General features: G+C 35.6%; 2 protein-coding genes across 2 annotated transcripts in view; one reads left to right on the top strand and one right to left on the bottom strand.

The window, feature by feature from the left end:
* Positions 1-736: 736 nt before the first annotated feature.
* Positions 737-21,502, top strand: part of LOC150092800 (solute carrier family 45 member 3-like) — an 80,284-nt gene continuing 59,518 nt past the window's right edge. Inside the window, exon 1 of the mRNA XM_090414676.1 lies at positions 737-781. The gene's annotated coding sequence lies outside the window, so the exon portion shown is untranslated. The remainder of the gene's footprint in view (positions 782-21,502) is intronic.
* Positions 2,681-3,220, bottom strand: LOC150092801 (protein CFDP2-like). The gene has a single exon (XM_090414282.1). It carries the CDS (start codon positions 3,218-3,220, stop codon positions 2,681-2,683), a length of 540 nt encoding a protein of 179 aa, XP_090270408.1.

Here is a 21,502-nt window from a genome sequence, read left to right as displayed (position 1 = left end):
TCAGACAGCATGGGCCTCTACCCGGATACGAATGAGTCTTCAAGCCGAGGAAATGAATTAAATATCGGTGCCCCAATATAGTGGGTGGGGTATGTTTATGGGAACTTCCGGTTGTTACTATCCAAGTAATATCAGATTTATCAGATTACTTTTTTTGTTATTATTGTTTTTATATGGCTTAAAACAAACATTACTTTCAATATACAGTGAATGTTAATAAATAAGAATATTATTGAAAATAAATTTTGGTGTATTCTTTGTTTATTTCCATAATTTGATCTTAATTCAAAATTATTGTCAATATTTACATACTTTTTATCGTATTTCTTATGTTTATTTGAATTTCAAATCTTTACCTTGTTTTATTTCTACCTTTGTGAAATAATTTACTTATGAAAAATATAACTTTCTGACATAGTATTACTATGCCTTGAACGAGTACAATCCGTGTTTTTTAAATAGTGCAAACCAACTTTGATGCTGAGGTTAAATTCTCATAAATGTTTTAAGCCTTATTTCAACTTAATATTCTCTATATACATTCCGTGAAAGTATTTCAGCTTGTCTTGGCTATTAAGAGGGATAGCTCACCTTTCATTCTTGAAATGTTTGATGGATTTGAGTGAAATTTAATACCGGAGTTGTGTAATAAAATATCTTTCCAAGTTCAACTTTGGTCCACCTACAATTCCACGTATAGTTTCTTATTCACTTTCATTATAGTGGACGAATTGTTCTGTAACACTTTCTGCTGGCTTCACACCAAGGTGAAATGTATGAGGTATGGCGCATGTGTCAAATATTTTTATTGGTTGCTATGGGAGATTTTTTTTTTTTACTTCTGATAAAGCATAACAGTTCTGTATTAATGTGTGCATTTTATTAATTTCATGTAAATGCTGATCATTATGTATATTATCACTCTTTCAGATAGGCTAGCGAAATCTAGATTACGTTTTTATTAACAGTGAGCGATGACTGATACGAATGCATAACGTAATAAATAGATTAAAATAAATCAATATCCCCCTTTCCTCCCCCGTCCCCGACAGTTCCTAATGAAGGATTAGGTATGTATTTTATGACTGTAGATCCGTGTGTGTGTTCACGGGCTGGTTTGCCTGTTCTAAGGGACGAAAAACCCTCTACCTCCGTATGAGACCCGTAACTCACCTTTAATCGAAAAAGACCAGATAAAGGTTCCTCACATCACTGACGTGACGAGAATCGAACTCAGGTCTTTTCGACCACAGGGCTTCGTTTATATTGACTGAGATACGGAGACTCAATTATCCTAGTGCTGAAAATGATGAAAATATTATTATGCAGTTTGTTGACAGAAAAAGATTATTTTCTGTAATGTAATTTTAATAACACACTTGTAATATTAATGTAGGCTAGAATTTTAATATTTATTATTTATTTTTTAAAAAATATAATGTTTTAATCAATAAAAATGAAAAACACCTTTTTAGAATAAAGATCATTTTAATACTTGTACTTTAGGTCTGAATAAAATTTAATCGAAAAAGGAAAAATATGGATTGATTCATTCAATTCAATACCCTTGGAGGGTAATGGATAGCAATGCTGTAGCTAATGAAGCTCTAACTGAGGCTCGGCTATTGCTGTTACCCTGATCAGAACTTTAATAATAGCTCAATAACCTTATCCCTACACTGTCCGCTACAGATAACGGGGAATATGAAAAGCATTCTTGCTTCGCCCCTTTAAGCCAGTCCTTATAAGGACTAAAATTTAATCCCGTGTGATGGACGGGATAAGTATATATATATACTACAAATTTAGAAACTTTATTTCTTGATCACGGTAAAATCACAATACAGTATTTAATTTTCACTCCATAAAAAGCAAAATCATGGTGAAAATTATTGATATGAAGTATAAAGTTTTCACAACCTAATGAGAATACTTTGGACTTTTGGATGTTGATCTGCAGACCAATAAGTTTAGCCTCTGCCTCTAGTAGACTAAGATATTTTTGTGCATTTGTTGATTCTGTATCAATAAGTACAACATCGTCAACAAAGCTAAGATCAATTATTTGCATAGTGTGGGTGGATAGTTTAATGTTAAAACCAAGATCTTCTGTGTTGATGGACCGGAAGATGTAATCCAATCATATTAAAAACCAATAAGGTTCTAGCACATCACCTTGCAGGACTCCTGTTGTCACTGAAAATGATTCAGATGTTTCTGTTTTAAAGATTACTGTAACATTGTAATCTTTATAAGGCGCTGAGATTGCTTCTATGAGTTTTGAGGGTAGACCATAGAAGCTAAGTATTTTAAACATTGTTTCTCTATTAATGGAGTCAAAGGTTTTTCTGAAGTCTATAAAGGTTAAAATGAGTGGTAAGTTTTTATCACGTGAACCTTTTATGATTCTTCTGATGCAATGTATCTGTTCTATTGTACATCGTTTTTTTAGAAATCCAGCTTAGTTTTTTCTTAAAAGTGGTGTTAAGTAAGGTTCTATTCTATTGAGTATCATCCTATTGTAGATTTTAACTGTGGTTGATAGCAAAGTAATACCTCTGTAGTTATCCATTCTATTAAGACTGCCCTTTTTTTGGGTATAGGGACTATAAGGCCTTGTTTCCATTTTCAAGTTCTCGTAGTATTTGTTTATTTGATTTTCTTTGTCTCTGGTCATTAGTTAATTGACGTTGTTATGTAAAATGTCTAGTTTATCTTTATTTATTTCATTCCTGTTTAAGCGGTAGAGTTTTCTTGCTTTATTTCTTTCATCTATATAATTTTCAGTTTCAGGGGTAATCCATTTTTCCGAGACTTTTTTGTTGCTGTTTCCAAGAATTTTGTTGGATGTTATGTCTATTGCTTCAATGATACCCTTATACTTTTCATTAGCTGAATCTTTAAGAATGTTTTTCATATTGTCTTCTAATATGCTGTGGAAAGATGGTACAATTTGTGGGTTATTTAGTTTGTCCCAGTTGTATTGTTTCTTTTTAAGCTTGTTATTTTTAGAGGCTTTTAGTGAAAGTTTAATGTGGGCACTAATTATTCTGTGGTCAGAGTTTAGTTCAACCGTGTTATATGCTAGACAGTTCTTGATTGATCCGATCCACTTTCCATTGATTAGTCTGTGGTCTATTTGGGAATGAGAACCATTTGTATGTTCCCAGGTCCACAGTCTTCCTTTTGAATGAGGAAATTTGGTTTGGGTGATTACCATGTTATGGCTATTGCAGAAGTTCATAAGAGAATGTCCATTGTTATTTGTGGTTTCATGATAAGTGTATTTACTCACGTTTTTAGTAGTATTGGCAATGTCTTTACCAATTTGGGCATTAAAATCTCCACCAATGAGTGTGAACTGGGAGGTTCATGACAGTTTCAGAAAGATATTTATAATAGGTGTCTTCTAGTGAAGCACATTCTGTAGGAGCATATGTGGATATTATTGTCAGTTTTGGGTTGGTACTTATGGTTATGAGGAGAATTCTTTCAGACACTTTTTCAATTGATTTACTTTTTCTGCTAGTTCCTTCTTGAGCATTATTCCAACCCGTCCAGTACCATCATTGTTTGCTGAGTTATAAATAAATCTCCATTTTTTCTCAGCAGATGATGTTTCATTCACTTCATAATTGCCAGTTCCAGTTCCAGAAAAATGTTCCAGTTTTTTTGAGTGTCCGTATGTTATATGTTGAGAAGATGAGATTCGATTTCCATAATTTAATTTGATCACACTTTCGTGCACCTTTATTCAACCAAGAACTTCCTGGAAGGCTTTGATCCTTGGTATACATAGTAACTGTATCAGCAGCTGAGGCAGAAGTCTGTGTGGAAGTAGCTGATATTATCTCGTTTCTTTGTGTAATTAATCATTTAATATCCACATATTGGGTGATTGGCCCTAATATGTTTTACCAGTCACGTTAGCTTACCCAGGGGCACCACGAGGAGGTGTGACTTGGATTTTTACTCCCATATTAAAAATATGGGGTAAAACATAAAAAAATTATTTTTTATATTAAAAATAAACAACAAAAAGATTTGAATAATGCAAGTTGAAACTGGATGATTACCAAGTTTTGGTAAAGCCAGTAGAGTCCTCTCTGTAGAGTCCAAATAAGATGAAATACACAAAACTAACTTCTTTTTTTTCTTCTTCTCCAATGCTTTCATTAATCAATTCAAACACTCTAAAGAAATGTCATATTCTTCTCTTAAAATAATTAATGAATGTTTTTTTTTCTTATAAAACATTTGGAATTTCTAAAATTACCCTAGTATTTATTTAATTCATATGGGGTTCCCCCACTTTCCTCCCCTGTCCCCGACGGGTGCAGCCCTCCTAATGAAGGATTAGGTATGTATTTTATGACTGTAGATCCGTTCACAGGGCCGGTTTGCCTGTTCTAAGGCACGAAAAACCAGAGTTTCCAGGTGAAAAAAAAACCCTCTACCTCCGTATGAGATCGGTTAACTCACCTTTAATCGAAAGAGACCAGATAAAGGTTCTTCGCGTCATGGATGGGAATCGAACCCATGTCTTTCCGACAAAAGGGCTTCGTTTATACCGACTGAGCTACGGAGGCTGATAATGATGAAAATGTCATTATGGCAGTTTGTTGAAAGAAAAATTTATTTTTTGTAATGTAGTCTTAACAAAACACTTGTAATATTAATGTAGGCTAGAATTTTAATATTTATTATTTATTTCTTTAAAAAATAATGTTTTAATCTATAAAAACGAAAAACACCTTTTTATAATAAAGATCATTCTAATACTTATATTTTAGGTCTAAAACGTTGTAACTTGGTGAGGGAGGTTGATCTTGATTGTGAGAGGGAGGGCCTGGTTTACTGAGTACAGACGTATTTATCAGCGCTCCTTGTAGTTTTACAGCAGTGAAGTTCCAATTCGTTTTCGCCTAGCCATGGACAAGTCCTTCGACGATCTCAATTTTCAGGAACTTTTGACGCTATTCAGGGATTTAGGCAACTTGCTACATAAAAAATGGCCAGATAAAATCGGAGCACACCAGATCCTTGAAGCGGAGACAGAGGATACCCATCCCTCTAAACTTCCTCACCCTTCACATGACAACGCCTGCGAGCCAGCAATAACTACTGGAGACATCTCTCCTTCAAACTCCAGTAGCTTTCAGGAAGTTAAACGGAAGAAGAGAAAGAAAAAATCCCCTGCAACAGATCCTGAAATAATACCTCAGACGTCGGAAACTACAGCTCCAATGGATACATCAGCGCTAGCTGATGAAAGAACAGGGACATTGACACAGCGCAAAGAGAGGATTCCGCCAGTAATCTTGAGAGCTAAAGAAAACTGGTCGTCCCTTGCAGAGACGATGAAGAACAATAACATCAAGTTCTCATCAGCTAAAAACACCGACGATGGAGTCCGCATACAGCCCGAAGGAGAAACGGACTACCGCCAGCTCACCAGACTTATGGATGAACAGAAAGTCCCATATCACACCTACCAACTAAAAAGCGAAAAAAACCTTAAGGTAGTCATCAGAGGTCTGGCAGAAACCATAACAACTGATGAAATAGCTACTGACCTCAGATCACAAGGTCTTGAACCAATTAAGATCTCGCGCAGACAAGCGCCCCATGCCTCTGGTCTTAGTGGAGATCAGTAAAGACCACAGAGCAATTTACGACCTTACTATAGTCTGCAACTTAGTCATCAAGACCGAACCACTCAGAAGAAAGGCATCCGCCGGTCAATGCCACCGCTGCCAAAAATTTGGGCATGCACAAAAGTTATGTAAAGCAGATTACAAGTGTGTAAAGTGTGGTGACAACCATCCCTCGCACACTTGCACAAAATCATCGTCTACACCTGCTAAATGTGAGAATTGTGGCGGCCCCCATCCAGCAAATTTTAAAGGCTGCTCAATTCACCCATCTAACCTACGGAAGACAAGAGCGGCGTTGGCTCCGCCAACCGAGATTCAAGACACGAAACCTTCGCCGGAAGTCACAGTGCGGAGTGTTCCCGCCGATAAAACATACGCTTCTGCGGTCTCTCCGCGGATTTTACCCGTAGCCTCGACAGCTTACAGTGAAAATTCTGCACAGATTCTTGCTGCCTCACTAGGGGAGATGCTAATAGCCTTTAGCAAGATGAACCCCAGCCAAGCCGACACTAAGAAATTCCTCAGGAATACTCAAGTCATCTTCTCCATGATCACCCAATGACATGCTCTCCTGCATCTCGATGCTGATATCCCAGATTTTTCCACATTGCTTCGTAACACTACCGCTACTTTTTCAACTAAGCAGCTTTTCATTCCGAGCAACTCATTCAGGAGTTTTCTAAGCGCCCGAAAGCTGCACTACCTTTCGGCTCAGGCGCTTCCGCATTGCCCTAATCAGGGTGAGCCGAGTGCTCGCTAACCTTTAAAATAAGTCTTTTTCATACCGATGACGGGATCAGAATCCACGGGATTGACATCCATCAAGCCACAGAAGTTAACAGTTAACAGTTGTAACTTGGCAAAGCATTCTTGCTTCTCCCCTTTAAGGACTATCAGGATTGTAACTTGCCGCAGCAGTTATTGCACACAACTTAGAGGAGCAATGCAGGCCTTCGTATGGAAACCTTGACTTTGACCACATATATAAGATTCACAGCAAGGTCAGACACTCACTCAAACTTCCTATCTCCAGCACTGACATATTGCACCAACATCACCTGCTGAGTTATATGACATTATTAAAAAATTAAAGAACAAAAAAGCTCCTAGGCCAGACAGCATTACTAATCGGGTGATTAAACTTCTGCCCCGAAAAGCAGTAGTGCACCTGACCAGTATAATAAATGCAATTTTAAGATTTCACTATTTTCCTTCCACCTGGAAACAGGCTGACGTAATTCCTATACATAAGCCAGGCAAAGACCCACACCTACCGCAAAATTATCGTCCAATCAGTCTTATCTCAAATCTGGATAAGGTTGCAGAGAAGGTCATCCTCTCACTACTCCAAACCTCAGTAAATGACCTAAACATCCTCCCTAAAGAACAGTTTGGTTTCAGGCAACACCATAGTACTACCCAGCAAATCCACAGAATTGTGGAATACATCACCACCAGTTACAACTGGCACCAGTGCACAGGCGCTGTTTTCCTAAACTTATCCAAAGCATTTGGCAAAATCTGGCATTTTGGACTCCTGCACAAACTTATCTCAGCCGGTACCTCACTAAAAATGGTTCACTTAATCCATTCATATCTTCAGAATAGAACAGTGCAAGTAAAAATCAACGGTTCTACATCCTCCCAGCGCCACATCTTTGCTGGAGTGCCGCAGGGATCTCTACTGGCTCCATTGCTGTTCTCTATATACATGTCAGACATCCCACACAATCCGATGACTTCCATTTTGGCCCTGTATGCGGACGATACAGCAATACTAACCAGATCTCTCAAACCCCATTTAATTACCAGAAAGCTTCAAGAAAACATTCTAAAGATGGAGTGTTAGTTCTCTAAGTGGAGATTGGAAGTCAACCCCCAGAAAAGCTCAGCCGTTCTTTTCTCAAAAAGGCCAATGTCTCCTGTAGGAGATGTGTTACTATTCAATACTAAAATTCCCTGGCAGACAGAAACAAATTACCTGGGAGTGATTCTCGACAAAAAGCTATCTTTCAATCAGCACACTAACTCTGCGTACACAAAGGCATCTAAAGCCATAGCTCAGATCTATCCGCTAATTAATAGAAATAGCAAACTCAGCAACAGAATCAAATTACAGCTATACCAGATGACGATTCGTCCTATAATCACCTATGCCTCTCCAGCCTGGAGCCACACCTCTAATGCTAACATTATCAAAATACAGCGAGTGCAGAACAAGTGCTTGAGAATGATTCTGAACGCCCCGTGGTATGTTAGAAACAATCAACTCCACAGAGACACAAATATTCCCTATATTTTCTCTTTTCTGCAATCCTTAGCATCCAAGTTTTCCCTAAAGACATCTACACATCCCAACGATTTGGTTCAGCAAGCTGCAGCATACGATCCACGGACATATTCAAATATAGAAGTCCAAAAGCTATATTAGCCTCCTTTAGTGATGCATAATCTCCATGCCCTTTCAGGGCGAGCAATCTGCTCATAAATTTTACCTTCACTGTAACCACAACAGATAGCGGGGAATATGAAAAGCATCTTGCTTCACCCCTAAAGTCATAAATGTCAATTGTAAATTGGCTTTGCTTCAATCTGAGGAAGACCTGGTTATTTGAGTAGCACGAGTACTATTTAAATAGAGAAAGTTTTAAGACCAAAAAGGTCTTAAAATCTTCGTTAGGTGTGAAACTACTAGGTGTATTTTTACTTAATGTAACGACTGTTGAATTTCTTGATGTTTTATATAACTAGTACTATATATTTGATCTGTAGATTAGTATTCTGGAGGGTTTAACTCATTGCACATGTGTGCACTAATGAGAAAATGAAATCGATTAAATAGAGTTTGCCTCTTGTGCAACATAATATATTGGAACTCAGTTTCTGAGCAAAAACTAAAACAAAATTTTGGTCAACCATCATCATCAGTTTACATTTCGATTCGGGAACGTTATATTTATTTATCTTTATCATTAGTCCTTATCTTTGTCTTTTGAAACACAACACAGCTTCCTCATTGCATTATTTCCACAATCCCCTGGCATTCAAATGACGCCAGATCATATAAAAGAAGATGGTTATATAGAAAGGACCCTTTCTTACTAACTTTTATTTCATAAGTTGAAATGGGAATGAAAAAAGGGGGGGAGCTAGTATTTAGACTGAGTTTCCACAATGATATCAAGATTATAGGCCAAAGGAATATAACAGCAACTATTCAGAAAAAATGTGGTTCATTAAACTGAAATGCGCCATTGATAACGCTGTACTGCATGTCTGTAATGCATACTCGTTCAATTTTAATATAAAATTCCTACACAGACAAAGCTATTGCAAGTTAACACGTAAAAAATACGAAACCTGGGAAAAGAGGTACACTATACAGTAAAAACTCAGAAATGATGTTGGAATATTTGGACTAAATATTTATTTTGAAGAAGAAGAAAAGTTCTTCTTATTCCTTCCCTCCTCTTTTACCTTGCGTTGTCGAGGATTTTCTATTCATTTAACCTCTACCGTATCGAGGATAAGGCGGTTAGCCCTATGCCTCCCGGTGTGTCTTATGTTCTGTAGATGCGTGTGTTCACGGGCCGGTTTGGCTGTTCTGGGGGACGAAAAACCCGAGTTTCCGGGTGAAAAAAATCTCCTACCTCCATATGAGACCGGCTAACTTACCTTTAGTCGAAAGAGACCAGATAAAGGTTCTTCACGTCATTGATGGCATCGAACCCAGGTCTTTCTAACCAAAGAGCTTCTTCTATACTGACTGAGCTCTACCAAATATTTATAAACTATAAAAATAAATAAATAACAAACATTTTAAAGCCAATAAATGTTTAAGTGACATATTTTTCGTTGTATAAGAACTCAAAATATGCTTTCAGCAGTTCCACAACGCTGATAAGTCCTCTCGAGTGTTACAAAAAAAAAAAAAAATCATGCAAGATCGTGAAAAGTTCGGATAAAAAGGATTTGTTTTCTTTTATTGAAATGTAAATAAATCTAACAAGATACTCTCCATTGATAATACTAATAAACCTTGTGTCATATTTATTTACATTTAAATGTCACAGAGATAAGTTTCAGTTAAGAACATTATCTGAAATGATTAATGTGTGTTCTCAAGAAAGTAAGAGAATTTATCTCTTCGGAAACTGCCAGTCAAAGACGTTTTTTTTTTTCTTAAAGATGCTTTCTGGCCGCTTCCCTAAAAATGAACCGACCCTGGAAAGAGCACCACAAATATTTGTTGTGCTCTTTAAATTTTGGTGTAAATAGAACCACTTTTAGTTACCCTAGCAAGCAACCCTCTGGTAGTTTATGAGCGTACCTAAAAATGGCCTTCGTCACGTCTGTGATCAATTGTAATTGCTCCCTTGGGATAATAATTACTCTATGAACACTTTATCTTCTGTCATTAACCTTCTTGACTTTTCTTTATTAAGAAATAAAAAAAAAATGTGTATGATTTATTAATATCAAAACAACCTTCGATGTTAATAGTAATGTGTTACTGTACAGCGATTAAAAAAAATAATACAATGTATAATACAAAAGACAATAAATAAAACTCTCTACAGTACGCTACAAAAAATAGGCTCTACGTGCAATTGTTGTGATCAAGTATCATTATAGAAAAATGCTAGTAGAAAATTAAGTATATTTATTTATGATTGCCAGTGCCATAATTGATTTTGTATTGTTTAATGCTTGCAAGATAACTAGGGGTTGAATTAAAACTTTATACGCTATTAAATCAAGTTCAAATAGCTCTAGAAAATTATGCTGTAAACGAAATATAGTTTTTTGTCTAACTGTAGAGGGAAACATTTGCAAGTTTACACATTGCATCTTTCCCCACCCATCCATTTCCATTATAAACCATCCGTGCGAGAGTCATTCATATTCCTTCTGTTCCTGTTTGTTATACGCCTTCGTGTGACACGGTTAGACGCTACTAATTGAGGATAATTACTCTACAAATTGAAGTAATTACCACAGCAGGCGAGAATAAGAGCAGGGTTCAATGATGCATATAACACGGCTGTGCTCTTTATTTTTGTTCGCATCTCTTTGATTTGTCGAAATAACGATGAGTTTAAATTATAGTAAGAAACAGCCAGGAATTAAATAAATAAATACTGGTAAATGTTTATATTTCCTGCTTTTTATTAGGACATAATCTCCAGGAAGTCTAGTTTGGCGTTTGTCAACAGAATGTTTTGGAAGGCTGCCAGAGTTCTTGCTCCTTCTCTCTCTCTCTCCCGACTTTCTTGAGGTGAATAACCACATTATCTTCTTCTTCATGCTTCATTTCATGCATCCTTTTAATCATATCCAATATAATGTGCAAAATGTTGGGGATGATTCGAAATGCTATTTACTCAGCAGGTGCTCTCTGAAATACGACTACCTCGCGACTTTGCATTTGTTGTGTCTAGTTTACGATATTGCCAACACACGTGGACTTGGAATCCGATATGGTTATAGAAGCTCTTGGATTGGAGTGGTTTACTTTGAGCATAAATGCATACAGAATGAGGAAAAGTGAACCGGAAAAGTTGATGGTTCTCAGTTTCAACTTTAAGCCCAGAATAGAGAGTTATTTAGTTAGGCATATTATGTGAATATTATCATGGCAGATTTATGATCTTTCTAGTGCTTTTTTATTCATTTATATCAGCAATGCCCTTTAACCATTTGGACTAGGCTTGGTTGTAACTCTCAACTTGTTACTGGACAATCGAACAGCGCAAATGAGAAGGGTTACGTGACGTGCTAAAAGCAGAGGAAAAATAGGCATGTCTATTTGGTGGATTTTTGTGCTCTTAATAAATCTAGTAGTCAATTTACACAGAATTTAAATAAATAATAAATGCAGATAATTCTGACTAAAAATATTTTTAGTCAGAATTCTCTGTATCATCCGATTAGGTTAATTATCTGATTTAAGAAATATACGTTGAGCATTTTCAGGATTATTTTTATTTCAAGATGGAAGAATCAACAGGAACATTTAACTAAATATTTAGACTTTTAAATCTTGTTGATTAAAGGCTGCAGTATAATCCTTAAGCTTACTTAACAGACCAGGAGCTGCTCCTGCGTAGGCGTTGCAGAACTGCAGTACCCCCAATTTTTCTCGACATATAAATATATTTATTAATTTATTTATATTTGCTTGTAATATTTAATTTTATCATCAACAATCCTCTAATTTTGTATTAAAAAATAATAAAAATCCATCTTGTAGCACTTAGGAGGACGCTAGCAGCACTGTGTTTACCACAGTGTCGTATTGCTATGCGCTCAAGCATATGCACGCCATAGTGAGATGAATGCGGCACTGTCCGTCGCGCAGTTCCACTGTTGTTTATATGCAGTTTTGCGCCAGTAGTAGAGTTTTCGTAGTGCTTATCGTGTTTACTCCGTCTCTTTAAATATTTGGACATTACAATTAAAGGATTTAATTGTCATGTCCAAAAGTTGTAAATCCATTCCTTTAATTACAATTAAAGGAATGGATTTTATTCTTAAGTAATTTTGAGTTATACTAAACTGTATAATTTTATCGATAATAAACAATGTTTTTTCATGAAACAAAACATGAAGAATATATTTTATTTTTAAATAATTTTGAATTATACCAAACTATATAATTTTATCGATAATAAACAATATTTTTTCATGTTTAATTTTTTTATCATAATTTAAACACGTATACACTGTACTTAGAGTGTGTGTATGTATATTTCGAAAGTTGCAGCACCCCCCCACGATTCAAGCCACGAGCCGCCACTCTAACAGACTTAGCTATAAATTAATGGAGTTTAAAATGCCATCGTGCCTTTCGTTAAACTCATGTTTGGTTTCTTCAGGATTAACAACTTCCTTAATTAAAAAAAAAAAAAACTGCACATCCTTATTCTGCAAAAGATTTTTGTCTGTCATGTACTATTAACTTTAATATACATATACATTACTTTAATCTCTCTAATGCTCATCTATTTTCAACGTCACATTAATTAAAGAAAGGAATATAGACACACCGTATTGCTATATAAGATAATTTGTCTTGCATTACAGTATTAAATGTTACCAGTATTTATTTCACTCATCCTATTGAAGGATTATAAAAGCTTCTTCATTGGAAGATGCGCAACACAAAACAATACATACTGGGCACGTGTCATTGTTTTTCTTTTATTGTTTATCCATGAGTTTCGCATTATCTCATGGTATTTGATGTTTATTGGAAAATTTCTTTTATATTCAATGATAATAATTTTTCATTTTAAATTAGCTGTATGCTTTGATTTTTTTGTAATTTTCACGATTTTTTGTAATTGATATATAATAACGTCACTCAATACAGGGTTTCCACAAATGTTTACCCTGATTATAATATATTATAACGCTTCAGTAGATACTTGAAATGGAACACAAAGTTAGCCTTCAATGCATAATATATAGAAAAAAAAATGTCAATGAACAACTTCAATATGTGCACCGTCGGTAACACGTAAAATATCCAAGCGGTAATCAATAACACGCCACACATTCTCCAACATTTGTTGTGTGACTCCTTCAACTCCATTTCTGATACGCTGTCGCAAGGTCACAAGGTCTGGAACTGGTGTTGCATAAACAAGATCCTTAACATACCCCCCAAAGGAAAAAAGATTAGGGGTGTAATGTCCGGGGGCCATGGGATTGGACCATCTCTGCCAATCCAGCGATTCGGGAATTCTCGATTAAGACGATTGCGAACATCATGAGACCAATGAGGGGAACTCCGTCCTGTTGAAAGATAACATTTGGTTGCATCTCCTGTAGCTGGGGATTGACATAATTATTGAGCTTGTCTAAGTACACATTCCCATTAATTTCTTTTTCAAGAAAGAAGAAAGGGCCAATCACTCGATCCACACCACACATTGAGTTTTGGACTAACTCGAATGTATTCTCTTATGACATGTGGATTTTAAGATCCTCCAGATCCTTACATGGTGTCTGCTGACTACTCCACTCACATGAAATGTTGCCTCATCAGAGAAACAAACACGCTGCAAAAAAAATCATTATCCTCATCGATGCGATTCAAAATGAGTTAGCAAATTCTTTACGCCTTGGACGATCATCTGGCTTTATCTCCTGGACAATATGGACTTTGTACGCAAATAATTTCAAACGTTTGTGTACCACTTTGTAGACTGTACTCCTTGGCATTTGAAGTTCTAGTGAAGCTCTTCTGATTGACTTCTGCGGTGACCGGGTGAAGGCAGGTGAACTGCCTCAACTGTCTCCTCGAAAATCGATGGTCTTCCACTGCTTGTACCCTTATGAAATGAACCTGTTTCTAAAAACTTCGTCTTCCATGACTCTTAATGAGCTTGACATCAGGTGGGTTCTTTCCATACTGTGCCCTAAACATTCGCTGCACTGTAACTGGAGATTTTGTTTCTGCTAGCCACAGAACACATTGGGCTTTTTCCTGTACTGATGCCATTTTTAAAGAAAAGGCGGCAAAAACAGTATGCTGAAGATACCAGTATGGAAACGTTATGAGTGCCCAAGTTTACCTGCAACAAAATTTATTCAGTTAGTTTCATTGTTAAAATATTATAGCCAGTTGAAATCAGGGTAAACATTTGTGGACACCCTGTATTCCTATCGCACAAATGCATAATGATACTGTTAGCTTCTGTTTGGAAACACTAGTATTATATTATAGGGAAGGTTTCCCAATGCGATTAACGTTTTAAATCTAGAAAGACGAAAACTCGGAGTTGGCAGCCTGGCTGGCCGAGTGGTTAACGTGTCTGCTCTCCAGTCAAGAGACTGCGGGTTCGAATCCCGCCGTGGGAATGGATGTTTGTGATTGTCTGTGGAAATACTAGTGGTGGTGGTCAGCGGTAGATGGCGTTGGTGTAGTTGCGGTCAGTTGGTGGATTGTGAGTGGTGGAAGCAGAGTTGCAGAGTGGATGCCCTCCCTCGATGAGTCTTTGGACTCCCTGGAGGTGACTAATAATAATAATCCATGTGCGGCACTTGCTAATGCAAGGTCATAGGCCAACGTAAGATGCCTGTGAGGGTTAGGAATCTTAATCCGTGACCAGAAGGGATAAAAATAAAATAAAAAAAGTTTGAAAACGTTAGCAAAAGTGTCCTGAAGAGAATGCAGAGGAATCCTAAGAGGAATGCAATCATGGTCAATAGAATTGCGAGTCTAGCCGAAACTGACATAAAAAAAATCAACAGTTTTTACAAAAATTCCCTACAAGAGGATCAGGGATATAAAAGAAGTTATAAAAGCTGAGAATATAACATCATCACTTGTGGAACGAGAGTTCACTTATGAAAATGTGAATTTCTGACATGCAATCGCTAAGAAAAGGGACTTCCTAGAAATAATGTCTATATATTAATGTGTATGTATGTATTTCTCATAAATATCTGGTGTCTGTAATTAAATTTACTTTTGATTTGTACATGGTTACAGTGTCTTCTTTATTAATCGCAAGTGTTTCCATGCTACTAAAAGTAAAAGAATTAAAATAACCTATTGAAAGAATCTCAGACAAATAAGCAGCAGATTGCCTTGTGATGCACAGAACACACAGAGAACCGAACACTTTTACAAAATATGAGCGAGAGATTATTTTCATTACGTTCTTTACCGGGCTACTGAATGCTCTATAGATTACATCACATTATATTATATAATCTGTTACAAGGACAGATTGCTGAAACATTATAACATATTATACTATTAAAGCCTGTACTGTGGGATTCAGAAATTATGGAATTCTTTAGTGCAGGTTTTAATGTTATATTTTTATTCCTATGAGCGGGCTCATATTCAAGTCACTCGGGCTTCCTGCACCAGGGTGGGATTCTTTGCGAACCTGATTAGAAGATTTATGGCTTTCTTACTATAAAAATATTTCACAGGATTTAAATTATTATAAATTAAAGTTATAATAAATTATATAACTTGGTTTAGTCCTATAATAAATTTAGTTTAATCCTTTATCCAAGTGTAAGCAAACAACGTTTGCGCCTGAAGTATCTTCAGGACTGAGGCAACTCGTGATAAAGGTTCGACCAAGCTTTCATCATTCCTTGTCTTAGTATCTCCCATACTGCAAAGCACATCTTCTTGCAGATATGTACAATACTACGCATTAAGGGAAGGGCCACTATCCAGACCGGTTTCGACCTTTATTGAGGTCTCGTCAGTGGGAGGCTCAGTCCTGAAGATACTACAGGCGCAAACTTTGTTTGCTTACACTTGGATAAAGGATTAAACTAAATTTATTATAGTCTAATCAAGTGGGAAAAAACTTCCAACATCTCAATTTAATCCTAATTTCAAAGAAGTGTTCGTGTCTTTGTCTGTTCCCTTTGACATTGGACGAAATGGACTTCATCCCTATCGGTGGCGTGATAAACTTGAAACCAAACTTTTCGGCATCATTTCCGGTGTGCAAAAATAATTATGAACATAAGCTGCAAAACCATTATGTGATAAGAATTAAAACTCAACTTTGGTATTCCAGCGAAATATTCATGTCATAAATTTAACTGTCCTAATTGCTTATTGTTGAAGGTATTATTCAGCGGTTGAGGTAAGTTGAATTGAAAAATGACAATTTCTTTAACACTATCAATATGACATGTTAGTGAATTTTGTAATGGTAATGAAGTTAATTAAAATTTCATTCAGGTTAAAATACCTCGACTATATATTCTCGACTGTTCCTTATTACCCGAAGTTTCTTCTTTTGGGCTAGCACTGTATACTCGTGCAGAAAGTAATGCCTAAATGTCACCAGAATAAATGACATCAGCGTTTGGATTTAAAAAACAAAACTAAACTAATCGTTGTGTTTCCTAACAGCATGACAAAAAATAGCGTTACACGACTCATTTCGAGCTGTTGGTGGTGACTTTCGTATGAAAGCATCTAATAATTTCATGGGGGGGGATTTAAAATATAAAATCCCAAATTTCGAATATTAAGAAATTTTGAAATTGCTTTGAATATATATTTTGACCTTGTACATTCAAGATCGCGGTTAGTGTCTGTGCTAAATGGAATCCACTAGTAATAACCAACTGAACCTCTGTAACTCAGTCGGTATAGACGAAGCCCTGAGTTAACCGGTCTCATATGGAGGAAGAGGGTTTTTTCAACCGGAAACTCGGATTTTTCGACCCTAAGAACAGGCAAACCTTCCTGTGAACACACACGGATCTACAGTCATTAAATAAATACTTTATCCCTCATTAGGAGGGCTCAACCTGTCCTAAGGGAGGGGGGGAAGGGAGAACCCCATACGAAATAAATAAATAAATAGCCGACTAATAACATAAGGCACTGGAAATAATCAGGAGGTAGAATTTCTATTTTTTTTTCCCTCCATAAAACTGACAGACCGGCCAAAAGAATATGATCATAACTACGTGTGTTTTAGAAAGTTCTCAGTTGCTTACGTAAATGCAAAACAACAGTATCAGAATACTGTATGCAGTAGGCGGTTGACAAATTAATTCTAAAGGCTTCAAATCATCCGGGACATTTTACTCGTGTACATGTTCTGATACATGATCTGGTAATGTTCATGTCGAGTTTGAAGGCGTCAAGCATTAGGTTTTCTACATTTTGTTGCAAGTATAATCCTAACCATCCCTCTACTGAAAATGCGCCTTGTTTTTTTTTTTTCAATAATTCATTCGATTTTATATATTGTCTATAACACTACCCATTACACTTTTAAATGTGATACAAATATTTGGACTGCATTCTCCAATGCGATCTACGGTTGTTGTTGTTTTTTTTCTATCTTGAAAGACAAACAAAATATGTACTTTTGAACGATTAGTGTTTAAAAATAAATTAAGTTCCAAAACCTATAGATTACGCTTTGAAATAAGATTCTAATTCAGTGACATGACTCTTAATCTTATGTTTTTAGTACTGTATTTACAAACACACTTATGCGAAACTAGAAGTACCAATTTGCTGCAGATCCTTGGCCACTGATTTTTCTCAGCACTGATTTGCCAACATAGGGTACTCGTTCCTTATACAAAGAAATGGCTCTCTCATCGGAGAATGTGGCCTTCTTCCACTTCTCAACAGTCCAATCTTTTGCCCAATGGAGCCTCTTTTTCTGCATAGCGTTCATCAACAGTTGTTTCGTTTTTGGTCTGTAGGCAGCCCTCCCTGCTTCCAACAATCTTCAATGGGTCGTCATGTCAGAAACATTAATCCCACTAGCTTCCAAGTCTCTATTTAAGTCTACAGCTGACAGTCTTGTATTCATTTTGCTAAACGATCTTGAGTAAGTGTAGTTTTCCTTTTTCGTCCACGTTTTCCTTTTCTGTCAGGAGAAAAGGCACCTGTCTCTTTAAAATCATTAACAGTACCCAAACCAACACCACACTCATTGGGTCTTTAAGTCATGGAGGTGTTCTGAGAAAGAGTACATATATTTGAATGCTTTCTTGGAGATGTATCCATTTTATAGCTACACAAAATGAACAAAACACTAGGAATGTCAACTTGTTTACACTATTAAAAACGCACAACACTATTAATAAACATCGTAGAGACAGTTAAAACACGCAGGACTCAACCAAATTAGTGAACTAAAACTGAAAATGTAAACCAACACCAAAAACGAAAATTCGGCTTGTTCCGATTCTCTATATCCTTCTTTTTTTTTCTTTCTTTTTTTTATATACATTCCTCTCTTAGAATAAATATTTCGGTCACTTGTTTCTAGGTTGCAACTTCGCATACATCCTAACACCTTTTTCGGCTGATATCATAAAGACCAACCAATATTTATTTTATTAATCTTAAGCATAAAAATCTATTTCATTTTTAATTTCATACTTTCGGTCTTGTAAATCAATATTCCATATTCTGTTCTTCGTTCTATACGTATTTTTATTTTAATTTGATATTTTGCAATAACAAGGGGTGGCCACTATTTATTTCAACTCCTCGGTAGCTGTAACATGATTTTAATTGGTTTTTTTTAAGAGGTATAGAAACCAATTAAAGTCACGTGACATTTTCCCGGAAATGAAAGAGAGACTGACCACACCCTTGTCATTGCTAAGTGAGATAAACAGGTAAACATCTGAGCTTTTTTCTTCTATTAGAAGAAGCGTTTATTTTCTGCAGTCAAATAGAAATAAATTATTTGTTTCTCTTGAGTTAATATTCACTGAATCAGAATTGACTATTTTTTCACCGATTTCTTTGTAATTATTTTTCTTTCTGTTTTTATTTCATTTTTCGTTATTTTTTCAGCTTATGTTTTTTCTTTCGATTTATTATATTACTCACTTCTTTCGTGAGAAATTTGCAGCCCTTTCAACTCGCTGCCTTCTCATTTGAACCACTTTTCTGTTTAAATCCATGATCACCAAATTAGCTTCCCATTGAAAATTTCAATCTTTAAATTTAGTTGCGTAGACAGTAGAAATGGAATAGATTCTCTATTTATTTTCTATTCCATTTAAAATATTATTTCATACCATCAATAAGATGACAGCAAATGAAGCCGATGCTTGTAAGGAATTACAACTACCTAAAAAAAATTGCCAGTGTCCTTTAAAGATAACGCCGAAAAGATGAACAAAGCGTATCATGGACATAGAGTACATTCAGTTTTGAACTATCTGTCGATCTGAGGGGAACTGTAACTTTTCTTAGTCCTAACTCGGTCTTCTCTACTAACCAAAGACTACAGAAATGTATTTGTTTAAATATTCCAGTAACAGTAGAGTGGTAATACCACTCTACTGTTTTTATTTTTTTTTTTTTTTGCGCTATTTAGTGTTCTTTTGCGTATAGGCGTACCAAATTTCTAAACTCACTTCTAGATGAAACCTCAAAAAACAGGTATGCACTGTCTCTGAGATTGGAGCCGGAAATATTTATTGTTTTTTTTTAGACACATTCTACTAAGGTTCATGTCTTACTTCTGACTGGAGTAAGACATGAATTTGAGTTAGTATATTCAATACTGAATTACTTAGTCATAATAATACTGCCCAAATGATGCTCAAAGTGCATGCAGTGTGAAGTAAGAGAACAAGTTGGAAAACTGAAAGACTTATGAGCAGTTATCGGATGGATACTGGATAGATGCAACATGCTATGTGCATTCAGCATCCATCATTACCGGTTATGTTTGAGAGTCGGGGAATCGGCTTATTACTGTAATAATCTATACCAGTATTTAGTTATTAAATGGAGCCAGAAAAACAAGCAGATGAAACCATTAATTATACATATATATTATATATATTATATATATATATTATATTATATTATATTATATTATATTATATATATATATATATATATATATATATATATATATATTTGAAAAAAAAATAGATTTAATGACTCCAAGACCGAGATAAAGATTTTAATGATAAATACTCTAGTTTCGGCATATAGCAGCCTTCTTCAGGTATTTATAAAGGAAAGGAATACTAATAAACATTGAATTATTTAAACAAACTGGAAATTACAGGTACAAATTGCCTCACATAATCGATACATAAAAACGTTGTATTTTTTCAAGTTGTTCCAACTGGCGTGCCATTGTTTGTTGCAATTGTGCGTGCAGGTTCACGTGAACGCCAATATTGAATAACTGCAGCATGGCTATCTGGGATGTTATAACTTAAATTATTGTTTAAGTGGACCGGGTTCAGTAGGATTTCCCTTGATTCTACGATTTTCCTTTCAAACTCATCTTCACAGCGAAAAATATTTTCTGATCTATTCCAGCATACAGAGTGGCTTTGTTGGTCATCATTAGGATTATTTGAAAAAAGAACATGACTGGATAACGCAGTTGCATGAGATCTTTTGTAAGAGATGTCTCTCTTATGCTCTTCTATGCGTTGTTCAATAGATTTGTTAGTTTGACCAAAGTATGGGATATTGCAATCACACCACAATTTATATACTCCAGGGTACTTAAGGTTGTGATGAGTAGGTTTTGGATGGCTGATTAGAGAGTGGATTTTTGGAAGTGTGGTGAAGAAGGTCCTGATATTATATTTTTTAAGGACTTTAGCTATTTTCTTAGAGACTGTGATAATGTATGGAATGAAGATGCTACCTTTAAAATTAATAGCCTCTGTTGTGCACTGCTTATTAATATATATATATTAATATATATATATATATATATATATATATATATATAAATTATATTATATATATTAATTATATTAATTATATTATATATATTAATTATATTATATATATATATATTAATTATATATATATATAAAATTTTTAAAATTCCACTTCAGTAGAAATAAGTGCCAATTCTTCTCTGCGAAGGCTCACGAACTCGGAAAGATAAAATTACCATGTTTTTTTGTAGACTTGTGACATTCCACTGAGGAGGGGTAGGTAAAGGAGACCGAGTACGGCGTCTTCCACTGCAAAAAGAGACGGCCCACATCTCAAAATGTACTACAAAATACGTGTTGACAGCATTTCCCTATTTAGAAATTTTATGAGAATGACATCACATTCTCGTCTACTATTGGAAATTATCCAATGAATGGTTACCATAAAGGATATGGTTATAAGGGAGCCCAGTGGCTCACCCAGGGGGAACAAGGGGCCTGGGCCCTCCAAAAGAAAAAGGAAAAAACACTAGAAAAATTTCCAAATATCTTTTCCTAATTAAAATTAATTTTTTTATGTTGTGTCGTGTCTTCTATTTCTATACTACTTATGAATTAACGGTCACAGAAGGTGGGAATACCCTATAGCTCTCGGGAATCACGGC

The sequence above is a fragment of the Typopeltis vanoorti genome, chromosome 25, assembly GCF_054136105.1.
Source record: "Typopeltis vanoorti isolate ZY-2024b chromosome 25, IOZ_Tvanoo_1.0, whole genome shotgun sequence".
NCBI lineage: Eukaryota > Metazoa > Arthropoda > Arachnida > Uropygi > Thelyphonidae > Typopeltis > Typopeltis vanoorti.
Note: the sequence above shows the minus strand (reverse complement) of the source record. Positions and strands in the feature narration are given on the sequence as shown.